This window comes from Clytia hemisphaerica, unplaced genomic scaffold, assembly GCF_902728285.1.
Source record: "Clytia hemisphaerica strain Z4C2 unplaced genomic scaffold, Clytia hemisphaerica genome assembly, whole genome shotgun sequence".
NCBI lineage: Eukaryota > Metazoa > Cnidaria > Hydrozoa > Leptothecata > Clytiidae > Clytia > Clytia hemisphaerica.
This window is the reverse complement of record NW_027103890.1, coordinates 211,393-235,030: the sequence shown is the minus strand read 5'-3', so window position 1 is coordinate 235,030 and position 23,638 is coordinate 211,393. Positions and strand designations below refer to the sequence as shown.

The following is a 23,638-nucleotide window of genomic DNA, read 5'->3' as shown; positions in this document are numbered from 1 at the left end:
ACAAGGAGAATAGAGCTCCGTACGGATATTTTCCACAGACGTTTCTCGAAAAAATGACGTCTTCCGCCTCGAAAAAAGAATAACCTACTGTTTTTACCGCCGGAGCTTGATTTAAAAAGAGACTCATGTACAAACTCACGAAATTGACCAAAACCGAGCGTTAGACTTGGAGAAGAAGGAGAAGAAAAATTACCGTTTTAACAAATATTTCCTTCTGGAAAGGAAATATTTAATAAAAGAAATCGGGGGGAAAACTTGGTCGGGATTAACGAACCGGGTAAAAGTTTTGGGCGGGGAAAAAAGATCGGGTAAAAGTTTTGGTTGGAGATAAAAAAATCGGGTTAAAGTTTTGGTCGGGGATAAATCAATATAAAAGGGGTTGCGCGCGTTTCAGAACTCTTCCGTCCCTCCACTCTGTTTGCATAGCAAAGACATGCGAGAGGCGAGAGTGACAAAAACAAGCCGTAAATGTCATGTTTATAAGTTGCGAAGTGATCCAGAGCCTCCTCGATTTGTAAGTTGCAAACAAAAATTTAATGACAAACAAACGCCGTATATCAAAGTAAGACAGAGTAAGATGAAAACCCTAAACACTCTCGGGGGATCTTGAATTTAAAAAGAGTTACAGTCACAATAAACAGACTGTACCTTTATAATCATTAAGGTTGGTGAGTCCAGTCAAAACACAGATTTGATCTGTAGCGTCATGCTTCACCTTACATTACACCTTTACTTTACAAAATAGAAAATTTTTTACAATAAACCAAGGAAAATGTCAAAATTTCTGAGATGAATTTTTTTTGCAAACTATCATGTGTAAAAATACAAAAAAAAAGGAAGTGAGTTACTGCTTTAATGTTAGAGTTTTTAATTATTCAAGATGAATCGTAAATAGCAAAAGGTCTATTTCCAAAATATAGTTTTTTTTTAAATAAGGCACGACAAATTTTATCTATTGTTCTACAAGGCCTTCCGAAGAATATGGGTCAGTCCTGGTCAGCAATTCAGCATATAATAAAATCAAATCTCTGAAAATCTAGGGTCAGAAGGTCAAGATTGACATTTTGAGGCACCTGACATTGTCCTCTTTATTGATGAATGATATTTGTGTCATTTCCATTGTGATATTCTGAATTGATCTAAGTTTGGGATGAATTTACAAATACATTAATTTTCAACTTGTTCAGTCGCAAATTCAATATTATTATTTTTTCTATTTTGAAAAATTAGGGTCGGTCAGGCCTGTAGAACAACAAATTAATTTGGTCTCACTTAATGCCAAAAAGAAAAAAACTTTTGAGCCAGAGAAACAATTTCATTTTTCCAAAAGAATGCAAAAAAGGAATATTCCTGACAAAAGTATTAAACCACTGTCGAACGTGCTAACCGCACTGGGCTCAACTTCAGTGTTTTTCAATCATTCGTAGGCCCAATTGTAAACTTAATAGGCTAAGTCTGATAAAAAATAGAGGGTTCTAGAATTGTTTTGAGTGCAAAAACTAGTCATTAATAGTTCCCGTTAAATTTCAAATTATCATCATAAAATTTGAAAAACTAATGTTAAGACTAGACGTTAAGAAAAGAAAAAAAATTGCTAAGGAAAGTCACCGAAACTGGTTTAAAGTAAATTGTGGAGCAGGAAATGGTAATATCAAGTTTCTACATATTTCATCTTTTAAACCTACAAATTTTTACATAAATCCCTTTCTTTGAATTCAGACATCATATCACAACAATCCTGATTTAACCACGCCCTTAAAAAGGAAAATTTTCAAAAAATGAAAAAATCACCCCCATATATTCACCCAAGGAACAAGTGTACCAAATTTCAACCAAATCCAACCATTTTTGATGTCTCCATCATGCCCCAAAATTTTAGCCTCGTTTTGGCGAAAACTCGTGACCACGCCCAGATATTCACCCAAGGAACAAGTGTGCCAAATTTCAACCAAATCCGATCATTTTTAAAGTCTCCAGCCTGCCCCAAAGTTTTAGCCTCGTTTTGGCGAAAACTCGCGACCACGCCCTTAAAAATGAAAATTTTCAAAAAATGAAAAAAACACCCCCAGATATTCACCCAAGGAACAAGTGTACCAAATTTCAACCAAATCCAACCATTTTTGATGTCTCCATCATGCCCCAAAATTTTAGCCTCGTTTTGGCGAAAACTCGTGACCACGCCCTTAAAAATGAAAATTTTCAAAAAATGAAAAAAACACCCCCATATATTCACCCAAGGAACAAGTGTGCCAAATTTCAACCAAATCTGATGATTTTTAAAGTCTCCAGCCTGCCCCAAAGTTTTAGCCTCGTTTTGGCGAAAACTCGCGACCACGCCCTTAAAATGAAAATTTCAAAAAATGAAAAAAACACCCCCAGATATTCACCCAAGGAACAAGTGTGCCAAATTTCAACCAAATCCGATGATTTTTAAAGTCTCCAGCCTGCCCCAAAGTTTTAGCCTCGTTTTGGCGAAAACTCGCGACCACGCCCTTAAAAATGAAAATTTTCAAAAAATGAAAAAAACACCCCCAGATATTCACCCAAGGAACAAGTGTGCCAAATTTCAACCAAATCCGATCATTTTTGAAGTCTCCAGTCTGCCCCAAAGTTTTCGGACAGACATACATACATACACACACACACACACACATACACACACACATACATTGTCAGATTCTAGCTCAACTGAAGTTGAGAATATTTTAAACGCATGCAAAGGAAAGTTCATAATTCACAACAAAAGTTTTCCAAGTATTAAAGGCATGTTAAGGAGAAGTTCATAGTTCACAACAAAAGTTTTCCCCATTTTAAACGCATGCAAATGAAAATTTCATAGTTCACGACAAAAGTTTTTCACATTTTAAACGCATGCAAAGGAAAAGTTCATAGTTCACGACAAAGGTTTTCCACATTTTAAACGCATCTAAAGGAAAAGTTAATAGTTCACGGTAAAAGTTTTCCCCATTTTAAACGCATGCGAAGGAAAAGTTAATAGTTCACAACCAAAGTTTTCCCCATTTTAAACGCATGCAAAGAAAAAATTAATAGTTCATGGTAAAAGTTTTCCCCATTTTAAACTCATGCATGCAAAGGAAAAGTTAAAATAGTTCACAACCAAAGTTTTCCCCATTTTAAACGCATGCAAAGAAAAAGTTAATAGTTCAAGACAAAAGTTTTCCCCGTTTTAAACGCATTTAAAGGAAAATTTCATAGTTCACGGTAAAAGTTTTCCCAATTTTAAACACATACGAAGGAAAAGTTAATAGTTCACGACCAAAGTTTTCCCCATTTTAAACGCATGCAAATAAAAAGTTAATAGTTCACGACTGAAGTTTTTCCAATTTAAAACGCATGCAAAGGAAAATTTCATAGTTCACGATGACAAAAGTTAATCCCCGTTTTAAAAGCATGCAAAGGAAAATTTCATAGTTCACGACAAAAGTTTTTCCCAATTTAAACGCATACAAAGGAAAAGTTCATAGTTCACGAAAAAAGTTTTCCCCATTTTAAACGCATGCGAAGTAAAAAAGTTAATAATTTAGACAAAAGTTTTCCACGTTTTAATTGCACGTTGAAGAAAATCTCCAAATTCATGGCAAAAGTATTCCACGTTTTGAACACATACAAAGGAAAGTCCATAATTCACGACAAAAATATCCCACATTTTTCAATGGGATTAGCTAACTTTTTCAGAAGTTAACGTTCTTTGTTGGTCATGTCCCGTGAGCGTGATGTACGTTCGGGTTGTCGGCACTTCAAAATTTGGAAATTAGCTGCTATATAGAATTTCCCTCACAAAAAGAGGTTTCACTTCCCAGATGAGTGCCATACCAAGTAAAATTAAATCATCAATTTTGCTCCCGGTTCAAATTTTATACAATTAATTACTTACTTGGATAACTTGGAAACAAACCACCAAAACGATTCTTCTTTGATGCTGACAGTCAGTGTTTCTTTTTCAGGTTTATCCACAAATATTAACAAATATTCAGTCACTTGCCTTGTCACCACAATTTAAGTATAATTATACAGGCAAATTGCAGTTAGTTTGTTCTGAAAGTTGACAAATATTGTATCCATCCTGCTGTTTTTTTTTCAACCAACCAACAGGGAAACAAAACAGACTTCATAATTAACCATTTCTTGTCAAAAACCAAATGCCAAAGAAAAATTGAGAAAGGCGACCAACAGTCACAGTTGTTGTACGAAGGTGGTACCTCCCTCCTAGTTAGTAGGCTATAGTTTGGCAACAACAGCAGTTTAGTCATCATGTAGAAGGTGTAGATAACTCTCTTTGTTGTTGAACCAGCAGAAGAAAATTGAGGATCCAAATCAATGTCATTCCAATCCAATCCACAGCAAGTTGATGTGCTGGCAAGGCAAGACGCAAGAAGAGAAAGTTTTTTGCTGGTAGGCAATAGCAACCGGTCCAAATAAATAAACGCGCGGGAAAACGGGGAAAACAAACCAATCATAGGAGTTCTTTTGCTGCAATATGAGGATTTAGTGCCGAAACGGAGCTATCTGAGGAAACACGAGATTTTGGTTTCATGTAGTCATACTCGAAACACTGAATTTTCAAAAAAGTTTAGCCATATACGGACCAATTTACTATATCGCGCGCACATTTTACCAAACGAGATACGCGCTGCGCGCGCAAAAAATCGGGTTAAAGTTTTGGTCGGGGATAAAATATCGGGTTAAAGTTTTGGTCGGGGGAAAATTTCGTCACCCCATCAAAATCTTCGTCACTTTCCCCCGACATTTTTTACCCCGATAAGATATAAACATACATTTTGTTTTAATGTGAACATCAAGGTTTTGTAAACATTTATCGTGAGAACCTTTTAATGGCTGCTTGACTGCACATACTTGTGAAAAGTAAATGGACTAATTTCCCACCACACACCAACAACAGACGATCTCTCATCGCTAAAAAAAGTGTAGGTCATATCTTTTTCTTTTTTTTACAGGTAGCTATAAGTGTTGATAGTTAATAAACCAGTTGTGCTCGACAGTGTGTTATTCACCTGTGCTTGTTTGCTTGCGTCGACACATGTTGTGATCCTTGATTACATCAATGGTTGTAATACATAGACGCGTGACCATTTTGACTCCATAATATGTTAGTGGCGAAAACATTACGTAATGTGAGATTCTCCCACTTGATACGATCGATAACTTTTTCTAACCAATGACGTATTGATTGATAACCAATAGGGAAAGACAAAAATAAGGATCTCTGCCATTCAACTGTTTGCAACCTGATGATTACTTGTGTACTTTGAGGTACTCTGTGTAGACACACTTTTTAAGAAGCACAGAAAGAGAAAAGGGGGCGTACGGGGTTTGCGATTTCCGAAATACTGAATAATTTGGCTAAAGTTTCCGAGATTCCGTAAAAAAATACTTGCAATTCCGATACCGATTTTTTTTGGGGGAATTTTTCCTCATTTTGACTAATTTTTCATCAAGTTTGATTTTTCGTATGAATTCCGAAAAAGGGAGATATAAAAACTTTATAATACCGAAATTCCGAAGCAAAAATTCATGGATTTCCGTTAATGAAATTCCGAAGAAAAAAGGATCCATTTTCGCAATTCCAAAATACCGTACGCCCCCACAGAAAAATTAAGCAGAAAAGTGCAAATTGGGAATTCTTAGCTGATTAGGAAAATTTGAAGTGTCAGGTGATACATAAAAATTCCTAATTCCTAAATATAATATTTCCCAAATAAATTTGTTCTCAAAAATCGGACTCCGTCACGTTCTGGGCATTGCCATTTTGCATCATTGTGTAAAAAAACAGAAAAACTAATGAGCCAATCCTGAGAAAAGCTGGTAACAGATGGACGGACGAACGAACGAACGGACGGACATGGGTTAATTTATAGTACCTCCACCGGGGTACCCGGAGGTAGGTCCAAAAAGTATAAGATGGAATGATTTCTTATAGCTTAAAGTCTTCTAATGATCTGTTTCTTTAAAAGGCTTCGAATACTTAGTAAGATTCCTTAGCCTTCGTGGATATTTAAGTCAGTGATTGCTAAAGCGTATTTTGGTGTATTGGGGAAAAATTTCTTTTTTTCGAGCATATATTTTATAAGAATCAAACAGTTAATAGAAAGAAGTTGATAAATTTTTTCGCAAGTGTAAGACAGGCAATTTCAAAGCATCTCCCTGCATAGGCTTCTGCTCATCCTTTAGCGAAAAAAGCTGGGACAATAAACAATCAGTAAAGAAATTTCAACAGGTTACTTGTACAGTAGGCGGTCCGTCCGTCTTTTCTAGTTCGTTAACAAATAATTCCAATTTCTTATTCCTCTGATTCATGAGTGTGATGGCAACACGTAGCGCTTCGTTCTCCTTCTTCAAGCGGTCTAGCTTATCGTGGCTTTCTTTCTCTTTTACACGTCTCATCTCGCGTGAACGCCTAGCCGCTTCATTATTCCGCTGTCGTTTATCCCAGTACGACTGATCTTTTTCCTGATCGGGTACAACTTGTTTTGGTGGCTTCTCGATTACCGGCTTCGGAATATAAATGTAACCACGTTTACGTTTACGCCCTAACTTATTGCCCATGTAGTTCTTAATTTTCTCCCCTTGATTCCCTTCGGAAGTGTCCATCAATTCACACGTTTCACCCGTCATTACCATACCGATACCGCTGATTTCCATTGAAGAGAACGTTTTAGAATGCTCTCCATTTTGTTCTGAACCACTCGATTTAGGAAATTCTTTATCCGTATTTACAATTTTATCCTCTTTTCCACTGCCATTGTTGCTTGAGTTACTACTATTGGTGTTACTGTATTTTTTGTTCTTAGCATTTTCACTCGACTGTATGGATTCGCTGTTTCGACTGCCACTATCAGTATCTTCGTTCGATTGTGGCATGTTCGAAGAGGAGCTGGATAAACTAGAATCGGACGGACTGGTATTGAGGTCTCGTTCAACTTCTTTTTCACTTTTCTTTTCGTTTTGCTGTTGTTCAATATCATTAATAAAACGATCCAAACACAAATTGTGGTTATATTGCCGGTTCATCTCATCAATGGCCGCCTGTGCTTGGCGTTTGTTTTTACTTGATTGTTTAGCCTGCGAGGCACCATTGTTATTTTGAGACGAGGAGCATATCATTTGCATGTTAGACGACTTGGTTCGTTCTCCTCTTGATTGTCTTTTCTGAGCTGTTTTATTTTGCGTCGGTTTCGCTTGACTTGTAATCCCACTACTGCTACTACTAGTGGGTCGATAGCTATTATCATCTGACGAGGCAGCGTATAAAAATTCGTCCAGACTCGCGTATCCAGAATGAAAGGAAGGTAGCTCCTTCAAACGATTCAAATTTCCACTGACTGTGTTGGTTTTGAAGAACGACGAACTCGTCTTCTCTGAAAAAACAAGAAAAACAAGACGACTTAAAGTCGAAAATTTCGCCTAGAATTTAAACTACATAGGAAAAACAAGAAGTAGAGATTGAAGCCAATTTGAAATCTACTTTACATCGAGCCTTGATGAAACAATTTTACAAGAACAACGAGGCTTAAAATCGCTAAAAAAGAGACCAATTTTAGAACAACTGTTGTTTAATTTTTAAGAACTAATTACCGAAAGGTAATATCACCGTCTATCAAAAGTTATTTATTTGATTCTTATAAAGCAAGTGCTTATATAAGAAAAATGAATATGCTCATATTGTGCGCCATCTCTTGTTTATTTTGTAAGAGCTAATTACCGAAAGGTATATTACCGTCTATCAAGAGTTATTAGCGAGATTATGTATCGGAGATATTCTACGGCTACGGTTGCGGGGCTGCCTGTGCGGGTCGTCAACAAAGGCGACATGTCGTTGTCTACTTTGCTCTGTACGGGAAAAACACCAAAACACCGTATAAGCAAAGTCGACATAATTCCGTACGTCAAATATCGAACTTGCTTTCACCCGCCATTACTTGCCTTACTCGCCATTTCCCTCGCCGCTTTAACCGTAGCCGTAGAGAATTCCAGATACATAATCTCGCTATTGATTTGATGCTTATAAAGTAATTGCTTATAAGAAAAATAAATATGCTCATATTGTGCGCCATCCCTTATTTACTTTGTAAGAACTAATTACCGAAAGGTATATCACTGTCTATCAAGAGTCGTCAAGAGTTATTGATTTGATTCTTATAAAGTATATGCTTATAAGAAAAATAAATATGCTCATATTGTGCGCCATCCCTTGTTTACTTTGTAAGAACTAATTACCGAAAGGTAATTACCGTCTATAAAGAGTTATTGATTTCATTCTTATAAAGTAAATGCTTATAAGAAAAATAAATAAGGTCATATTGTGCGCCATCCCTTGTTTACTTTGTAAGAACTAATTACCGAAAGGTATATCACCGTCTATCAAGACTTATTGATTTGATTCTTATAAAGTATATGCTTATAAGAAAAATAAATATGCTCATATTGTGCGCCATCCCTTCTTTACTTTGTAAGAACTAATTACCGAAAGGTATATTACCGTCTATCAAGAGTTATTAGCGAGATTATGTATCGGAGATATTCTACGGCTACGGTTGCGGGGCTGCCTGTGCGGGTCGTCAACAAAGGCGACATGTCGTTATCTACTTTGCTCTGTACGGGAAAAACACCAAAACACCGTATAAGCAAAGTCGACATAATGCCGTACGTCAAATATCGAACTTGCTTTCACCCGCCATTACTTGCCTTACTCGCCATTTCCCTCGCCGCTTTAACCGTAGCCGTAGAGAATTCCAGATACATAATCTCGCTATTGATTTGATGCTTATAAAGTAATTGCTTATAAGAAAAATAAATATGCTCATATTGTGCGCCATCCCTTATTTACTATGTAAGAACTAATTACCGAAAGGTATATCACCGTCTATCAAGAGTTATTGATTTGATTATTATAAAGTATATGCTTATAAGAAAAATAAATATGCTCATATTGTGCGCCATCCCTTGTTTACTTTGTAAGAACTAATTACCGAAAGGTAATTACCGTCTATAAAGAGTTATTGATTTCATTCTTGTAAAGTAAATGCTTATAAGAAAAATAAATAAGGTCATATTATGCGCCATCCCTTGTTTGCTTTGTAAGAACTAATTACCGAAAGGTATATCACCGTCTATCAAGAGTTATTGATTTGATTCTTATAAAGTATATGCTTATAAGAAAAATAAGTAAGCTCATATTGTGTGCCATCCCTTGTTTACTCTGTAAGAACTAATTATCGAAAGGTATATTACCGTCTATCAAGAGTTATTGATTTGATTCTTATAAAATAAATCAAAACTGTGGAGCTAAGGCACAAAGATATATGACGTAATCCAAAGAAAACCCGCGAAAATCGTCCGTGGTTATACGAGCGTGTAAATTAAGTTTAGTAAGTTCGTCCACCGTATCAAGCACTTTCGTTTTCTAATTTTTTTTCCGAGGACACCGCAGAAAGGCTATCGTAATACTTTCGCTAAGCGAAATTAACAAGAATGTGTTTTAAGAACTGTTTATAAACACTGGGTTCATAAGCAACAAGCTCACTGTTGACGTCTGTTATAATGACGATTGTCACCTTGATAAAAAAAGACTCATTTCTTCTTACTTACAATCAATCTTTGTTCTGATATCAATAGTTAAGTAATATCCCTTTTATTTGCAAACGACACTAGTACTCCTGAAAGAACTGGGAATATTAGATAATACCAATAACATACAGAAAATATCATGGTACTCAAGATGATCTTATTCAGAAACAGCTAAGTACAATAAAGAATATGAATTTCAAATTCATCCTTTTGAAGAGAACTAGTATCTTCCTCACACTTTTTGGTTGTCCAAAAGGCATAAAAATCCCATAAAATTTGTTTTATTATAACTACTCCAGTCTGTGCAACTAAACCACTTTCTAAGGCTTTAGCTTCAATTTTTAAACAAATTTACCATCAAATAGATCTTTATAATGCGAAATCTTTTTACTTTTCTAATGTCAAAACATTTTGGTTATTCAAAACAATGAACCTGTTTTATTTTTGATTGTGTGTTTTTGGCCGGTGTTCATAACTTTAAATCAGAAGCTTCAATTGAAAGCGTTGCATAGAAAAGCAGGGCACTCATGTGGAGGATTTGGGACATTGCAGAATAATGCAGTGGAATTTTGCATTGTTGCATTACGGCGGCTTTCTTATACTATGATGCGATGATTGGCTTCAAAAAAGTGAGAACTTGCCTGTTTTTGCTCATAATTTTCGAGAAAATCGGTAAGTGCTCACAATTTCAAATCACATGCCTCAATGAAAGTGTTGCATAGAACAGTAAAGGGGCCCTGTCGGAGGATTGCGAAAAACAAAACGTTGCGGAATATTTATTGCAACTTTGCGGCGCAGAACTATGTACAGTTTATAGAGCTTTTTAAAATAGTCATTTGGGAGAAAACTAGTTACTCTAGCATAATTTTTTAAGGATAATGTCATTTAGATGATTTGTCTATTATAACACAGCTATTAACTAAAGAGAAGATATTTTACCCTTCGAGTTCAAGCGACAGTACCTGGAGACAAGGAATACAATCACTGAAGTTGTTAATTATTGCAATGGTATTTAAACAAACTCACCAGTGTCCGATGAACCAGCACCAGACTCGTTTGAACCAAGTTGCTGTTTTGTGGCTGGGTTCTTTTGCTGCTTCTTTTCACTGTCTTTGTCAGTTTTCTTGGTCGCTTCGTCGTTCATATCTGAGAAATCAAGTCATTTTGAAAGAATGATTTGAAGTCTAATATTGTTTGCAGTGGAGACAAAAAACTTTTGATAGAATTCGAATTAGATAAGAGTTTTGTGCTCGTTAGAAAAATACTCGATTTCGAAACGACGGTATGTGCCGCGCAAAATCTGCTTTTCAAAATCGTACCCTTACAGTGCAGTTTAATATGGCTGAAAAAGTACCCTTTCAGTGAATTTTCTCTTGATTTATCCAACCCTTAAAGTGCACAATATTTCTCAGCTGTAAATCTGCGTGAAAGAAGAAGCTTGGGAAATTTTCTGTTTCAAAGAAAAACTGAGAAAATTATTATTGTCAGCTGTAATTATCAGACAATAGAAACTTTTTCAAAGAAACGAGAAGTAAAAACCTATCTTTTTAACAATTATTTTGAATTTGTTTTAAAGTTCTACCCTTGCAGTGCAATCTCACAGAAACACACCCTTATAGTGCATTTTGGGATGCTGAAAAACTCCACCCTTAAGCGCGACACATGACGTAGGCCAGATCATATGAGTGCCCCCCCCCCGGGAACCCGGAAAATCCTTAGCAACTCCAGTCCTGAGCAAAAAATTTGGGTTGCTTATTATAAAAAGTGTAAATGGTGGCAAAGTTAGTGTATTCCCCCGGGGGGGGGGTACTAGGGTTGGTGAATGAGGGGTATATGCGGACGGGAACTCCGAAAACCGACCCTTAGAGAGACCAAATTTTAGTGAAAAAGTGACCCTTAGAGAGACTTTTTCGAAAAATTTTCTCTGATTTTCAAAAATTTCCTACCCTTAGTGAGACTTTTTTGTAATTTTTTCTCTCAAAATCAAATTTTTTTTCTAAAAATCGTGATTTTTCCCACCCTTAGAGAGACTACTTTGAAATTTCGTGATTTTTCTAACCCTTAGAGAGACTTTGAAAGGTGAAAAACCCGACCCTTACCGTCCGCACATACCCAGCACCTATTTTTGCCTAAGTACCCCCCCCCCCGGGTGTATTCCTTGTGATCATGGCTCATATGGTATATTTTGCTGTTTGTCCGTGCCCAAAACCGATGTTACGTTATATTACTGTCGATTCAACATGCATTCGTTATGTAATAATATTATAGCTGAGTGCGTCACGTTCTGTGATAGAGTAATAACATGTGATTACGTAATTTTTCTTTATTTTCCAATCTGTTAAAGTTATTTAAGAGCCTTGCTCAACACTAAAAAAAGAAGCGGAGCGTGCGGTTAGAATTACACTTTTAACATATTGAAAACAATATATATCTAACCTCTCTCAGTGCCAAAGTTATTTTTACATTTCACTCTTCGATACTGTGTTGAACTTCAGATACATATTTAGTTTTAATCCTTTGAAGAAATCGAAGTGTTGATGGTTGTTGTTTGTTTTACAGTTTTGTTCATTTTTATATTTTGATTCAATTTAAAGGTTTTGGTAGGTTTGCAGACCAGATTTTTGTTTTCACGTCGATGTGAATCAAACTATCAAATCGCCAAAATTCTGTATAATACATTGCAATGAAAAAACCGAACCGGGAAACAGGTTGCAGATTATCAGACCTATGCAGTTTTGTAATCTGCGTGTTGTTTAAATCATCGAGATAATGCCGCTTAAAAACAAAGAAAGGGCTAGATTCACGGTCATTCTAAATGCGACGCAAATCTTAAGGTTTCACTTTTCTTATTGCTAAAATATTTGCTATCTCGGTCGAAAATTCTTGAATCTTGTCAAAAAGTACTTTTCCAGAAATCACAAATTCAAGATCATCAGTATGTCCAGTAACGTGCCCGATGTGAAATCGATGGTCATCGATTGTACGATAATTAGATATACTCAACAAATGATTCTGTATCCGCAAACGAAAACGCAAACAAGAACCAGACCTGTAACTGTACACAGGGACAGCCGAGGGGACAGCTATGTCATGCAACAGAACTGCCTAGTAAAAAGTATCGTTTACGAAAAAACTGTCTCTAGACTAGACAAATTATGGAGAGATGAAATACATCAAACGCTCTGACTCTGACTCTGAGTGAAAGTACATTAAAAATGCGATACACTAAACGCAAATCCAACTTCAACCTAAAAAGATACCGCAACAACACAGCCTTATCATCTTGCTGTAATATCGCGTATCAAACAGCTGAAAACCATATCTTAACAAAACATTCGCTAAATTATTCAATACAGAATCAAAACGATGTAATTTGTGTCTTTCTGAGAGATTTAAGATTGAACGTTATACAATATTACGAGTATTATGATATAACAAAACCGGACAAAAAATGACAGCATAGCATTGGATGGGAACAGATCGTATGATCTAAATTCGACTGTCTTCATACCGTGAACAGCACAGGTGGAAATCATATATCGACCTGTGCCGACCAACCCAGATTCTATTCAGCGCGCAATCAACGCAGAGAAAAGTAACCATGACGACCATATCCAAGATCTTGGCTGGAGTTCAAAGTAGACGATAAATGCTTTTTAAAAAGAGTCAGTGATAGAGAATCATAACATAAAGTCTGTCTGTTATTTTGATTCATTTAAAGTGACATTTGCATAATTAAGATTTTTTTTTGAAAGAAACTCATTTCAATTACAGTTGGGGGTTCGGAATTCGTAAATAGTAAACTGCATACTGATACAGTCTGCAAGACATTAATGTGGTAATATTTGCTCTTCATCTTTGGTTTTTTCTACAGTGATTAGATTGACACATGCGCGACAAAATTTCTATTATTGGTCTTCAGAGGTTGAAATATTCTCAACCTCTGATACTCAGGGTACTTAAAAAGCGATTAAGTTATATAGGGCGAGTTAGGTAAGTTTACAGTTACGGGCCGTTACAAGTTTTCTAGGGAAGACAATTTTCTATCAAAACAGCAGATGAGAAACAGATGTTCATTAGTAACCCGGGGGCACTCGCTCTGAAGCCATCCGGAAATGAGCCTGAGATGTCGACAAAATATTATGCAAAACAAATCAATAGGTGCGAGTCAAAACTGTAACAAAATACATAGTAGTAGTAAGTAGTCCTACAAAGCACGCCCTTATAGAGTGCACTATAACGGTCTTCTTTTAGCTAGACACACGCTAAAAGAAGACCGTCACAGTGCACTCTATCAAAAACACACCCTTAAAATGCATTTTAAAGGTCTCGAAATTTCCAAAAACACTTCTTTCCCTGTTTTGTGGAGCTTTGATTATTCCTTTGAAAAGTAACTAAAAATAAATTGACAGAATTCGAATTAAATACCTGTTGTTCGAAAGTGAAATATAAATTATCAAACAAAACAATCGAAACATTTTTTTGAAGATTTTTGCCATGAAAATAGTGATGATCATAAAACACAATTCTTAAAGACTTTTTTCCATCTTCATTTTCAAGATTTTTCCAACTTTTTGCCACCGCAGGAATCCTAAAGCTTCCGAGGATGGCATTCATAGCTTCACGCATAAGGAAGTTGGGCAAACATCTCATAATTTTGCGCACGTTTTTCAGTATTTTAGTTCCGGTTAATTGGTGTACCAGTAACATTCTTAGCTTGACTGTATTTCTATTGTTTTATCATCATTAAAAACACTTTTCCGGATTTTTTTGATCTGATTACCCATTTTCAAAGCTCTATATGTCTCTTTTTATTACCTCAGGGAGTCGAATTAAGGAAAATTCATTTCTTGTTGGGAAATTCCCTATTTAAACCACAAGTAGTTATTAACCGCTCTGAGCAACCCAAATTAGAAATCTTTATCATTTCAAAAACTTGTTGTTTGACTATTACAGTAAAATGGCGGTTTAGTACAGTAGCGTTTAGTATGATATAAACAAACCATAATATATCATTATTTTGGTAATAAAAGAGATGACAAAAAAAAACAGATAAATAACTTTACCTTATCTCTATAAGAAGATATCTTTGAGATGGACACAAATTGCTAATATTTGTAGACTAAATTTTGCTTCAGATGAGATGCCATTCTAACAGAAGTAACGGCTATCAGTAACATTTGTTTCCAAATTCAACAATTTATTTGATCGTTCTTCTGCGGTGGCACTTTAATGAAAATTATGGGTCAATTATGGCTAGTTCTATTTCATAATGATGTTCAAGTGAAAAAAAACGCGACTGTAATCATTTGATTTTCCAACTTTAATAATATTCCACTCTTGAGTATCTTTTTAACGAGCACAAATTGGCGTGCCTTATATGATATATGTAAATAAATGAGAATGTCCACCCGATTTTCTTTCACTCAGGAGATTTGGGTGGCAGAGTAGCATATGCATTTCGTTTTTATTGCATTGGGACTCATCAGCACTGCATACTGCACCCTGGCTGGATCGATCGATTTAGCCAGGCACTCTGAATCACTAAATTACTTTTGGTTCAAAGTAAGAAATATTGGATAGAAGTGAAAATTTTTTTTTTTTTTTTTTTTTTTTTTTTCCGTTTAATTATTTGCGTTTAATCACTAAGCTATCATAAAATTACACGTTAAAAGTTTTATAGCTATTGTTTGTGAGATAAAAAAATGTTTACGCTAAAAAACATTCGCAGGAGATAGAAGAAGGCATTGCTACCTTTTCACCTATCCCCTTGATTGCGAAAGTGTTTATTTACATCTGCTACATGTTTCATATAATAGAAAAAGAGAAATAAAAGAATAAAGAAGAAAAAAAGGATTATATAATTTATTTACACCTATGTGATAAATTGTCATTTAGTAATATTTCTCAACATCTGTGTTAAAAATATATTTCTTTACAGCCTTTTGGAAACATAGTTTTGATTTTTCTCCACAAGTTTCTTTGAGATCACTACTAAGAACATTGTTCCACATAAAAGGACCCCTATATCTAATAGCAAACCTTTTGACATCTAATCGTGCACCCTGTATTTTAAAAGCATTTTTTGAGTATCTTGTTTGGTATATATGATTTATTTGAGGAAATTGGTTAAAAAATAAGTCAGGACAGGTTTTAGTTTTAACGCTTTGCATAAATGCAATTGTCTGGTAGATGTTTATTTGATAGATATTAAGCGCGCCTAAGTCTTTAAAGTGATGATTAACCGGACTAAATTTATTTACACCAAACATGATGCGTAGTGCATGTTTTTGTTTACTAAAGAGTTTTTTTAAGTTCGATTTAAAAGTACTACCCCATATTATGTTACAATAATTTAAATAACTATGAATAAATGCAAAGTAAAGTTTTTTGAGCGAGTTTAGTTCAAGGACTTGCTTAGCTTTAAAAAGAACTCCGATGTTTTTAGAGATCTTATTTTCAATGGTTTTAATGTGTTTATTCCAATTTAAGGATTCGTCAATTATTACTCCAAGGAAGCTTGTATCGTAAACTCGTTTAATTTCTGTATCGTTAATTCGTAAGGAAGGGAGTCTTAAAGGTAGGTCGTCAACTTTACTGCGTTTACAGAAAAGTATGTACTTCGTTTTTTTAACATTCAGTGATAATTTGTTAGCGACAAACCAGTTATTTATAAGGTTAAGTTCATTGTTAACTACTTTAAAAAGTGTTTTTAGGTCTTTGTTTGAATAGAAAAGATTAGTATCGTCAGCAAATAGTATAAAATCAAGTAGTTTCGATGTGTTATGTAGATCGTTTATGTAAATCAGGAATAGTAGCGGTCCCAGGATTGAGCCTTGGGGAACCCCACAGTCAATTTTTCTAGTGGTCGTTGTCGAGTTGTCATATGCCACACATTATCTACGTCCAGTCAAATAGTTTTTAAACCAGTCTAAGTTAGTACCTGTTATTCCGTATCGTTCCATTTTTGAGATTAGTATGTCATGGTTAACAGTGTCAAATGCTTTTGAAAGGTCAATGAAAATACCAATGGTGAATTTATTCTTTTCGAAAGAATTTGAAATTTCACTGATTAATTCGAGTAGAGCGTGTTCAGTCGAGTGTTTTTGTTGGAAGCCAAATTGTTTTTGATATAGAATTTTATGCTGTTGAAGATAGTCATAGAGCCTGTTGTACATGATTTTCTCGAGGAGTTTTGAAAAGCATGGTAAAGCTGAGATTGGCCTATAATTCCCTGGGTCATTTTTGTCTCCTGTTTTAAAAACGGGTGTAACTTTAGCAATTTTTAATTCATTCGGAAATATGCCTTGTTTTAAGGAGAGGTTGAAAATATGATGAAGAAAAGGTTTGATAATGTCATATATTTTGAAGACAACATTGACGTCAATCTCATCAATTCCTGGACTTTTGTTAGCTTGTAGAGATTTGAATGCTTTATCAAGTTCGTCGAGAGTTAAAGGTTCTGTATTCATAGAGCTTTGGTAGTTTTCAATATATGACAAAACATTTTGATTTGTTTGTGGTATTTTTGATGCTAAATTTTTTCCTATGGTAGAGAAGAAGTCGTTAAAAATATCAGCTATGTCTTCTTTTTTATCATAGTTGATGTTCTTGTAAGTAAGTTCTTGGGGAAATTTATTAAAAGTTTTGATTTGCCGATAATATCTTTAATTACATTCCATGTTTGTTTGGAATTTCCTTGAAATTTATTGATACGTTTTGAGAAATAGTTCTTTTTGGCTTTTTTCTTGATTTTCTCGAAGAGTTTTTGATACGCCTTGTAGACGTTTTCATTTTTTAGGGTCCTATTTTTCAAGAATTTGTCATAAAATTTTTGCTTGCGTTTTGAAGATTTCAATAATCCTGTTGTCATCCACGGAAATTTAATCGTCTTTGGTTTTATTTCGATTCTTTGTTTTGGAAAAGTCTTTTTGTATGTTCTTGTGAAAATTTCGTTAAAAGCATGAAATGAATGTTCTGCATGATGTGTTTCTGTTACAAGTTCCCAATTCATAGTTGATAAGGCTTCACGAAAGTTTTTTATTGACTTTTGGTCAATGAATCGTTTAAAGGTTGTAGTTTCAGTCTCAAAGGTTTCAATCTTTTTTTCACTTATGAGAAAATTTGGAAAGTGGTCTGAAACATTACATTTTATCACGCCCGTAAAATTGTTGTAGTAATCGTTTGTTATGATGTTATCATGGATTTATCATAGAACTCTGGATAAACATCAAATAAAACGGTGGAGAGCGAACTATTATCTTTCCATTGTTTTAGAAAACAATCGAGGATCTAGCTTTGTCCGCAAAGGACAACTGTCATGGCGGCTCGAAGGTCCCTGATTTTGAAAAATGATTAATAATCCCATTTCTAAAAAGTCCTGTAACTTCTTGTTTTTGTATATTTACCGGATGCAACTTTGAAAATGAAAGCAAGAAAGCTTAGCGAATACATTTATGAAATTAAATGTGAAAAAAACTCCATAAAACAAGAAAAATTGAGTAAAAAGCCTAAAATGACGCTGAAAATAAGGTTGGCAATATCTTTCCAATTTTTTCCTGGGAAGAGCTAGGATTGACATATGTTAGACTGGAGTATTTTGGCTTCATAGTGATATTAAAATCTTTTGGAGGCACGCGGTGGCATGGTGGTTTTGGCGAGGTGGAAGTTTGAAATTTTCTGGTGTCAACATTCAATTTCTTATACATAGCATGTTTGTCGCATTTTTTTCACAGCTTGAAACGTCATAACGACATATCATTAGCAATCAATTTGATGCATTTGACTCTCTTGAGAGATCTTTAAGTCTCATTTGGGAATTGTATAGCTGTGTTTTGATGAAAAATGCAATAAAAAAATTTACGAAAAATTTATAGTGAATGGAGGAGGGTGAACAATAATGTAATTACTGCGGACAAGGCTAGAACATGAGAAATCGATGAAAAACCAGCTCGTTGTGTATCCAGAGTTCTATGATAAATCCATGATGTTATCAATCAAAGTTGTAGTTGTTCTTGTAATTCGTGTCGGTTTGTTGATTGTCGGTAAAACGTTATGTTGAAGAAGAGTATTTACAAAGTTTTTAACATGTTTATTACTTTCATAATGAAGAAGGTTTAGATTGAAGTCACCCGCTAAGTAAATACTATTATTGTTTAAACTATTGTTGTTTAAGTGTTTTTTTAAATGCTTTTTAAAATTTTTTAAATTGCCAGAAGGTTGTCTGTATACGCATGAGATTAAAATATTTCGAGAAATTTTGTTTAATATTTCTATTGTTAAGATTTCACAATCATTATCATTCACACAAAGATTTTCTTTACGTTTAAAATTTAGAGACTCGTGTACAAAGATACACAGGCCTCCTCCCTTCTTATGTGGTCTTGCTTGGTGTAAAACTTTGTACCCCGGAAGAGAATAATTAGAGAAGCTTTTCTTACATTGATTTTCTTCGCTTTCCGCTTCGTCTTTTTTGCACCAGGTTTCGGTTACGCAGATAATTTTGAAGTTATAATCAAGCTGTTTAATAAGAATTTTAAAGTTTTCGAAATTTTTCGAAAGGCTTCTGATGTTCATATTAAGTAATGAAAAGTCCTGATTTATATGATGAAGCTTTTGTTTTGTTTCGTCTGCTGATAAAAAAGAAGTTTCGAGGCTAAAATTTTCAGAAATGTTTACATCAGGATCATTAGAATCACTAAGAGTTAATGTATGGTTTTCATTTAGAAGGCAAAAAGATGAATCACCCATTTTGAATATTTAGTGGCATAGTTTCAGATAAATCATTAAAAATGAAAAGATTTTTCCTAACGGGCTGGTCTAAAGTCCCTCACGATAAGTTTGTCATAGATAACTCTAGCAAACTTACCATTGTCTCTTTCTTTTTTCATGTCCTTGAATAGGTTTTTCCTTATCGCCATTGTTTCGTCCGAGTAGTCCTCGTTAATGAAGAATCCTGTATTTTTTAATTTGTTAGAGTTTTTGAGAATGATTTCCTTGTCCTTCCATGATTGCAATTTGAAAATTATTGTCCTTGGCCTTTCTCGATCCTTCTTACCCATCCTATGTGCCCTTTCTATTAAAATATCTTGTTCAATCTTCATCGTTGTTTTTAAAAAATCCTCAATTTTTGCTTCGCTTTCTTCCCAAGATTCGTTCGCGTTTTCTTTAATGCCATCCACTCTTAGATTATTTCGTCGATTTCGGTCTTCTAGAACACGCAGCTTTTCTTTGTAGAAGTCTAATTGTTTGTTCGATGTATATATACAGTTGTTAAGGTTCCGGACTTCTAACCGCAGCTTTTGGTCGATTTGACGATCCATTTCAGCAGTCTTGTCGTCCAAAAGGTTTTGGGTGAACTCGATCGAGCGTTCGATTTCATTTATTTTGCCATCATGCTCCTTTACTGTCGTCTCAATTTTTCCAATTCTTGTTGTTAAGGATTCTATTGATTTTCTCATTTCAGACAATATATGAAACGGTGATGCAACACAAAATGTTTTGCGGTCTATTATTACCCCCTTTTTCATAAACACGTCACATTTCGAAAAAATGTATCACTTGAAAACAACGAAAACACTAGATTCAGTCTGTCATCCTGGTCGCGGCGCAATTTTTAAAGCTCAACTTTTTCTCACCTGAGTGGATCAATGGAAGGTTTTCATCCTCCAGTTCTTCCGACTCTATGTTATACATGATTGCCACCAAAACCATGAAGATAAAAAATTTTTAAAACAAAAAAAAATATATGGGAAAAACTTAAGGTGAGTTAGTCACGATTGCTTCCTTTGAATGCTTCTCAAGGGTTTTGTTTGTTTTAATTTTAGCGCCAAAAATACTCATCGTGCGTGAGTTGTGATGAAACTTTAGAAATTTTGCCGGCTGGATTTTTATGCTCCACGAGAGATTGAGCAAATATTACGTTAGCAGAAATGAAACATGTGCGTCGGCCGGAATTCTTTGTTACGTCACTTACGTTATTCAAACGCAAGGTTTGATATTATAAACCTTTCCCGGACACTTTTCAAAAAAACTATCAACCTGACAAAAGTATTTTTAGATGTCAAACATTTTTAAATTGGAATATCTCAATAATCGTAATCGAAATTCCGTATGATAAGAAATATTAGAAATATCAAAGAAAATCTTAACACAGAAAGATCTCAGCTACATGGCGTGCCGTTTGTTTTAAAATGATTTCCTTGTGGTTAAAACAGACTAGACCTTTTCATAAAACCCTTCACGAACATCACTTGCCTCGTATTCAAACAATTACCATGGTGATTTTGTCTCTAAATGATTTTTCTATGGATAGAAAGTAGTTGTAATAAGGTCCATTGGAAGTTAATCACCATGGCAATGATTTCAAAACGAGGCAAGCAATGTTGGTGATATAATTTATGAAAAGGTCTATTGTCTTTTTCGGAATAACCTTGATGTAGTAACCTAAATGTAGTAAACAGAGGAACCGCTAGATACAATCCGTCGTCATGATTTTGACGCGTTCTATGCGCACTTTCGATGGGAAATAAATGGCTTCAATTTCTCTTACCTGAGAAGGGTTAAAGTTTCGCCTCTAGCCCTTCAGGCTTGAAACTCAATGGAATAGGCTGGAATAGCCTGAAATAAGCTGGGAATTAGCTAGAATCAACCTCATTCTCTGCGTATTTTTATCAGCTTTTTGATGCTTACTGATAGCGCAAGTTAATATCCCTGCATTATCTGTTTTTCGAACGCAAAAGATTGGATCACAAACTCTAACTTTTTTTCAAATTTTGATTTTTTTTGCTCAAATTTTGTGGGGTAGCTCCACGTGATATATATTTTTTGGGCACAAGATCAATTTTTTGCCACCTAATGGTATTGTGTATTCTGCAGACCAGTCCAAAATCGCCCTTTTTGCCTGGGTCAGCCCTAGGTTACTGTATCTAGGGATTGCAAAACTCCGTTAGCTTGAAATTGTTTGGTAGACAATAGGGGGTTATGTTGAAAAAGCTATAGATAACCAACCACGCAACCGGCCAAACTGACATGAATGAAAAATTTTCGTGTTGTTAATAATAACCCTGTCAATTAAAACGAGTCGGGGTGTCATAGAAAAAAAACTTTTATCTCGTGTTAATTTCAAGGACGTTAAATACTTGCTTGGGAAGTTTGCCTTCAGAAACAGATTTTAATCAAATCGAAAAGCCAAATTGAGCCACGTTTACATTCTGGTCTGTAAGATACCAATCAGACAGATGGCTGAATCAAGATTTTGTAAATCATCTCCGCTCGGGTAAATTAATGCGTGTCCAAATTTTCGTTAATTCTTCGGACCCATCATCACTCCTCCTAGCATAATAAATTATACCTTTAAAGAAGCGCATTACGATGTAGATCATGAAAATCGGTGTTATTTAAATTTAGGTTTTGCCATTTTTGCGAAAAACTGCAAAAACCAAAAAATGCTGACGTCAGCAAAACTTGTTTTTTGAATAACTCCAGTTTGGCTAATGGTATAAACATGAAATTTGGACCAAAGTTGCATATTTTTCTAAGTGCGTGGGAGATCAAAAGCATTGGTAAACTATAGGCAATGACTCAAAGTAGGATTGAAATCTGAATTGAAAATGAGTAGCTAATTTGAAACCTTTAGTGACCGTAGAGGGAGGAACCCAAAATGGTGGGAACCCAACTGGTGGCGTACGTCGGTGATAGAGCTCGAGAACCGCCCACACTTTTGGAACAGCTCCAAACAAGAAATGGAGATCTCAAAAAACATTTCTCATAAAAAAAAGAGAAGAAGCAACAAAAAAGAAGATTTTTAAGAGCCGAAAAATATAAATTTTAACAAGCGAAAAATATGACTTTTATCAAGCGAAAAATAAGGAGCGAAAAGAATGATTTTAACAGCCGTAAATGATCATTTAGTTATAACTGCAAATAAGTAACTTTAAAATATAATCGAACGTGCGCACCGCACTGGGCTCAACTTCAGATTTTCCCGTTATTAGAAGGCCCAATTGTAACATTTCAAATATTTAGTATTAGGTAGCAAATATACTTTGTCCGTTTTGGCTGAAACTCGTCCCCAGGCCCCAAAAATCAAAATTTTCAAAAAATGAAAAAAACACCCCCAGATATTCACCCAAGGAACAAGTGTGCCAAATTTCAGCCAAATCCGACCTTTTTTGAAGTGTCCAGGCTGCCAGCCTCGTTTTGGTGAAAAACTTGTCCCCAGGCCCCAAAAATCAGAATTTTCAAAAAATGGAAAAAACACCCCCAGATATTCACCCAAGGAACAAGTGTGCCAAATTTCAGTCAAATCCGACCTTTTTTGAAGTGTCCAGGCTGCCCCAAAGTTTTAGCCTCGTTTTGGCGAAAAACTCGTCCCCAGGCCCCAAAAATCAAAATTTTTCAAAAATGAAAAAACAACCCCCCAGATATTCACCCAAGGAACAAGTGTGCCAAATTTCAGCCAAATCCGACCTTTTTTGAAGTGTCCAGGCTGCCCCAAAGTTTTAGCCTCGTTTTGGCGAAAAACTCGTCCCCAGGCCCCAAAAATCAAAATTTTCAAAAAATGAAAAAAACACCCCCAGATATTCACCCAAGGAACAAGTGTGCCAAATTTCAGCCAAATCCGACCTTTTTTGAAGTGTCCAGCCTGCCCTAAAGTTTTCGGACGGACATACAGACATACATGGACATACATTCTCAGATTATAGCTCAACTGAAGTTGAGAAAACGGCACATCATACTCAGCAACTAGTTGAAGTTAGGTTTTTTGTTTATTTTTACCCCACTTAATAAACTTTAATTGCTTTGTAATAATGGAGTGGTTGGGACGACAGTGTATCTGCTACACGATGGAAAAGTTGGGATTCTATCATTAAATTTTAGTGAGAGGAGAGGTGACGTAGAGTTAATGTCATCAATCCAATTTTTTGTAATGTTGTCATCGATCCCCTCTGATGGCGTCAATTGCCAAGGCTAGCCCAAAAGATCTGCTTAGGGTGGTGTCTAAAGACCTAGAGTTTTCCAATTTCCAATT

The 23,638-nt window shown here is 35.3% G+C and overlaps 2 protein-coding genes across 2 annotated transcripts in view; both read right to left on the bottom strand.

The window, feature by feature from the left end:
• The window catches only part of LOC136808574 (all trans-polyprenyl-diphosphate synthase PDSS1-like), a 176,056-nt gene that overhangs the window by 81,468 nt on the left and 70,950 nt on the right, over nt 1-23,638 (bottom strand). The gene's annotated exons all lie outside the window — the stretch shown is intronic.
• LOC136808564 (protein hook homolog) lies at nt 6,108-7,110 on the bottom strand. The gene has a single exon (XM_067065092.1). The coding sequence runs from the start codon at nt 7,048-7,050 to the stop codon at nt 6,250-6,252; it is 801 nt and encodes a 266-aa protein (XP_066921193.1). The 5' UTR covers nt 7,051-7,110; the 3' UTR covers nt 6,108-6,249.